This window comes from Anabrus simplex, chromosome 12, assembly GCF_040414725.1.
Source record: "Anabrus simplex isolate iqAnaSimp1 chromosome 12, ASM4041472v1, whole genome shotgun sequence".
NCBI classification, from domain to species: domain Eukaryota; kingdom Metazoa; phylum Arthropoda; class Insecta; order Orthoptera; family Tettigoniidae; genus Anabrus; species Anabrus simplex.
This window is the reverse complement of record NC_090276.1, coordinates 100,083,065-100,089,064: the sequence shown is the minus strand read 5'-3', so window position 1 is coordinate 100,089,064 and position 6,000 is coordinate 100,083,065. Positions and strand designations below refer to the sequence as shown.

At 41.6% G+C, this 6,000-nt stretch overlaps 1 protein-coding gene across 1 annotated transcript in view; it reads left to right on the top strand.

Moving 5' to 3' along the window:
• Positions 1-632: 632 nt before the first annotated feature.
• Positions 633-6,000, top strand: part of LOC136884172 (hepatic leukemia factor) — a 75,857-nt gene continuing 70,489 nt past the window's right edge. The window contains exon 1 of the mRNA XM_067156210.1: positions 633-708. Coding sequence (XP_067012311.1) covers positions 633-708 — 76 coding nt within the window. The remainder of the gene's footprint in view (positions 709-6,000) is intronic.

The following is a 6,000-nucleotide window of genomic DNA, read 5'->3' as shown; positions in this document are numbered from 1 at the left end:
TACTCGTTATGATTATTATCAGGGTCTATTATTATTATTGTTGTAATTTCCATTAATATTGTCGCATAAGTTACTTTACTTTATTAGGCTACTACGAAGCAAAATGTCCATTTATTTTGTAGCCAATTTTCTGCAGCATATCGATGTTTTATGTAGCCTGCAGTGATATAAGCGTACGACAGGGACTTCGCCACTTAAAACAAATCACATGTCTGTGTTACCTGTTATTGATTTTAACACGTAAGTGTAATTTTGTTTAGCACACAGCGGTCCCGCTCAGAGAACTAATACAGAGGAGTTGCGTTTCCCCGAGTGGGCCTACTATTGCTGTCCGAGAAAAATGTCCTTAAAACGGATTATTATTATTATTATTATTATTATTATTATTATTATTATTATTATTATTATTATTATTATTATTATTATTATTATTATTATTATTATTATTATTATTATTATTATTACCCTGACGGTGATGTAAGAGTGGGGGAGGGTGTGAAATGCGCGCACGCTAATTGGGGCCGTGTGGCCCAATAGCCGCCTGCTCCCCAGTGCGCATGCCCCAGTAGGCGGGCTCGAGCAGTGATTGGTGCTAGCAGTGGCAGCCCGCCACAGTGTTGTGTGTACCTGTGATGGGGACTCACGTCATGTCTGCGTACTCCGCCCTGCACCTGCTCAGGAGCTATAACCACTTGCTGGGGCCACCAGGTAACTCATAGGTGTACTTTAATAACAATACTATTTTACCGCCATGCGTCTTGGAAAGGGTATCAAGTTTCACTTGTACCGTATGCTGTGGACCTAATAAGGTGGTGGTGGTGATTATTGTTTTAAGAGGAAGTAGGCCTACAACTTGGCAACCATCCTCTATATAACACTAGAGGGAAAATGGACGTATCGGGCAAAGAAAGACAAGGGTCACGGCCTCGAGTGCTCTAACAGCGCCGGGGTCAGGAAAGAACAAGAGTTCACCAAGGAAAGTCGGACAGGACAGATGAAAGTGAGGAGCCTGGCACAAGTAAGTGAAAGCAATGCGAGGACTCAGCTGAGGGTCGCCAACCAATGTTCGCAATTTAAGAGCCCTTGGGGTCCCTTTTAGTCGCCTCTTACGACAGGCAGGGGATACATGGGTGTTATTCTACCGCCCCCAGCCACAGCGACTCCTAAAGAGGTGCCTATCAACGAAGAAATGTCTTTCATGCGTTCTTTAATCACTGATAGTTTCGGACCATCTTCTTCCACCACACCGTCGGCTTCCTGATCGCGCCGTAGAACATCTTCAGCCGTCTTCTCCTTGCCATCCTCACTGCTACAAAATTTCACATTTTCCGTTCCATAATGAATTTTGTAGTAGGTCTACTTTTACTGACTGTAGGCCTATAAGTTATTTATTTTTGCCGGTCCCGGGATCTAGGGTAACATGCCTACCACTTACCCGGAGGTTCCGTGTTCGAGTCCTGGCCAGCTTGGACATTTTTACCTGTATCTGAGAGCTCCTTCGAGGTCCACTCAGCGTACGTGATTACAATTGAGGGCGGCCCCGGTGTAGAAAGCTAAGAATAACGGCGGAGAAGTTGTGCTACGCTGACCACGTGGTACCTCGTAATCTGCAGGCCTTCGGGCTGAACAGCGGTCGCTTGGTACGCGTGTGGAGCTTGGTTTAATTTCATGTTTTTTTTTATTTTCTTGCTGGTGAATATTATTGTTTTAAGAGCAAGTAAGTTACAACTTGGCAACCATCTGTATAACACTAGAGGGAAAAAATGGAAGGGACCCAGCACTTCGGAAAATGAAGGTATCGGGCAAAGAAAGAGAAGGGTGTTAAAATGAAAGATCTCCTCGCCCTTGGAAACCTAATAGCGTTCGGGTCGGAAAAACAGAAGTTGACCAAGGAAGCTCAGATAGTAGCCTATAGATGAAAGTGGGGAGCCTGGCACAAGTAAGAGGAAACAATGCCAGGAGTCAGCTAAGGGTGTGGTGGTCGCCAAGCCAACATCATCAGATTCGATGAAATCACACGAAACTTGTCATTCTTTGTTTAATGGTGTAACTTATATTTTATTCCTTGTTACAGTGTAAAATGTTTATTGAACTTGTGTGTTCGAGAGAAGTAACCTTCTCCTTTAGCCTACATCGTTACTGCGACCTTTAAAACCCTCACAATCATTTGAAGATTGGGCAACAACAACCTAGATGTTTAAAGTAAATCATCTGCCAAACGTATGTTGCTTGCAGAACATAGACTGAAAACTATTGCACCATAGATGCATATAAAAATATTTCCTTAGTATTAAAATCGAGTCGCAGATAAAAGCCGACTATGATGCATGTCGATGTGTAGACACCGAAGACTGTAGACTCGAGGATGATGGCATCTTCGCAAGCAAAGTGTCGCCGGTATAAAGAAATTTGGTTCTCTTGTAGCCTACTCCATGACCATTTTCTCCAAATGCTATAGGAGAAGTTGTAAGATTTAAGTTTAACACATCTCTAGCCTTTGTGAGCATCATTGGTAGTTTTCTGTTGATCCTGCAAACGCATATAAGGTACCCGTGCTTCGCTACGGAGTGAGCAGGCCGCAGACAGCCGTATTGCACACTGCTCATTCGGCAGCGCCTCAGAGTAGCTGAAATACCATGTGTTAAGTTATGTACAAAAGTTAGTCTATAACAAAATTTGTGAACCAGAGGAATGACATAACTTACTAAAACGAACAAAGTTATCTAACTCCCCAGCTACTTACCGCGAATATTCAGGCAGGCTGTTTTATTCGGGACGCGGCAGTAATCCCATGCATCGGAGATGAGTGGCAGCAGAAGAGGCAAAGCACATCGTAACAACAATGGTCAATGTAATGTTATTGTTGATTAATTTTATGAGCTTTCACTATTGTAGGCCTTCACATTCAGATTTCTTCCGATTCTGTGATAGTAGGGCATCTAACGAAAAGAAAGTCGTCCTTTCTTTCAAGACTCCCTCTTGCCTTATTCTTCACGCGATCATTCCTATACAATTTTTGTCTCATTTTTATTATAATCTGCACAGTTATCATAGCCATTACGGTAAAACTATGTTAAGACATACGGTCAATGATCGGAAATTGTATAGGCCTACTCTATAATTTTTTTTTTATGAAGTAGGCTACTTTTCGATAGGACCATATATAGGTATTTAAAAATTAAATGTTCGGCCCCTTCCCGTAAACTACCATTTCATGCAGCGTGTATAAAGTGACTGTAGTGCTTTATTCCCCGACCTTCGCCCATTTTCTCGTTTCTCGTGGTGCCCGTACAGACAGACAGACAGACAGACAGACAGACAGACAGACAGACAGACAGACAGACAGACAGAAACGACGGAAAATTAAAAAGTGCATTTCCTTGTTACTATGGACGCGATTGGTCTAAAATACAATCCTTTTTATATTCTGGGCAATGTACAAACAAAAGTCTTTATTTTATATAGGCCTGTAGATTAGTGATTCAAGCCCACCAGGGGCTCACTTTGGTTCCCAACACCTCTCAAGTCCTGCTATTATTATTATTATTATTATTATTATTATTATTATTATTATTATTATTATTATTATTATTATTATTATTATTATTATTATTATTATTATTATTGTCCGACTCGTTGGCTGAATGGTCAGCGTACTGGCCTTCGGTTCAGAGGGTCCCGGGTTCGATTCCCGGCCGGGTCGGGGATTTTAATCGCTTCTGATTAATTCTTCTGGCTCGGGGACTGGGTGTATATGTCCGTCCCAACACTCTCCTCATCATATTCAGACAACATACTACACTACCAACCACCACAGAAACAGGCAATAGTGCTTACATCCCTCCATAGAGGGTTGGCGTCAGGAAGGGCATCCGGCCGTAAAAACAGGGCCAAATCCACATGTGCGACGCAGTTCGCACCCGCGACCCCACAGGTGTGGGAAAAAGCGGCAGGAAAAGAAGAAAGAATTATTATTATTATTATTATTATTATTATTATTATTATTATTATTATTATTATTATTATTATTATTATTATTATTATTTTAAAGGGTATTGCCGGATGTAACAACCTTTGGTAGAGGAGACCACACATTTACATAATTTACACATCAATATCGGAAATGCCAATAAAAGCTAAGTCTTTTTATACTTACTTCATTCAGCCACATGCTTCCAGTGTTGTCTGCCGTGGTCCTAAAAATTCAGCCGCCTACGTCGCCGTTCCCAGTTCGCTTCCAGTCGGTCGGTTCGATGTGGGAACACTCTTGGTGCATGAATTTTCCGAGGAAATGTCTTCCAGGTCGTCCATGGTGCCTTTCCTGTTCATCTGTAAAATAATATTGTAGGCGTATCACTAACTCATATTTGACCAAGAAAGCAAATATTTTGGTCATATAATTATAGTAATTAGTTTTAGTCTAATATCGCATGTCAGTTTGTTCGTGTTCCTTATTTCGGATTTCCTTTGTTTAGAAGTATTTCGACCCTAAAAGGAGTACATTTCAAAATAAAAAGAAGAACGTATTATTAGACTAGGCCCTATAGGCTAAGAAAATTTGAGACAATATTTCTTTTCTTTCTTTGTTATATTCCTTAGCTTTTAGGCCCATACCTCCTTTTGGTATTTTTAGGGCACAGGCCTATTTTCAGAGAATTTAGGCGTTAGACTATCAGACGAACATTTGAACAGAACGTGAACTGCTGCCTTCAGAATGAGTGACGTCGCGGTCTCACAGACAGCGAGGATGCGATAGGATAGGGCTAGGAGTGGGAAGGAAGTGACTGCACCGTTAATAAGAGAGCGAAAATGGGAAACTACTGAAAAAAATCTTCACGACTGCTGACAGAGAGGTTCGAACGCACTACCTCCCGCACCCCGTACTTTACTTAACAACAGGTTGTACAAAGAACTAAGGTCCTGAAAATGAGTGTTTGTGGAGCTGAGTGGAATAACGACTTAACATAGCTTTTTACGTTCGACTCCATGGCTAAATGATTAGCGTGCTGGCCTTCAGTCACAGGGGTCCCGCGTTCGATTCCCGGCAGGGTCGGGAATTTGAACGATCATCGGTTAATTTCTCTGGCACGGAGCCTGGTTATAGGCTATGTGTCGTCTTCATCACCACTTCATCCTCATCACGACGCGCAGTTCACCTACGGGTGTCATATCAAAACCTGGACCTGGGGAGTCGAACATGTGCTCGGACACTCCCGGCACTAAAAGCTATACGGCATGCCATTTTCGATTATCACACAAAAAATATGCGTGTGTTCTGCTTCTTGAGTGCATTTTAACATCGCGGTCGGCTAAGCAGTTATTCCCAAACCACGTAAGAAAGATGTTTGACAAGGACGCACAAATAGCCTATGTAGTTTTGTTTGATAACTTATCTAACATAGGCCACTTACCGGTACGCAACAAAATATCATCCATATGGATATTGTCAGAAGTTCGTTGAACAGTGTGCAAAGAAAAACTCCGAATTTCATGGCTTGATATTTGTAATGAAATTCGAAAACAAAATTACGGTCGCATTCAAGAACAAGACTTTGAACGGACACTTTACAAAGTCCAGATTTTATAAAGTTTATAAGAGGTTGGCAATGATAATGTCTGTGAGCAAACAAAGGAGCGGGTTCCGTGAAGCACTGATCAGGCCTAGCGTATCACCGCACTGCTCCTTCATAATCTGTGTCCAGGTCGTGGAATTCGCCAAGTCCAGTAATCGCGAGTTTAAAGTGTTTGCTGACTGGATCCCGCTGACTTGCTGGATAACTGTTGAGTGAATGTAGGAATGATTGAGATTGTACGTTATTTTGAGTGTTTAAAAATTAAGGATATTATTATTATTATTAGTGTCATTGTAATTATAAGTTATGTAAATGTGAGAGAGCCTTGAGTCACCAATAAAGGCATTTATCTACCTAATTATGAGTTCCATATCCCTGTGAAGCTCACTCTGGTTTTGCGCATCAGGAATAACTCGATGAGGAGTAA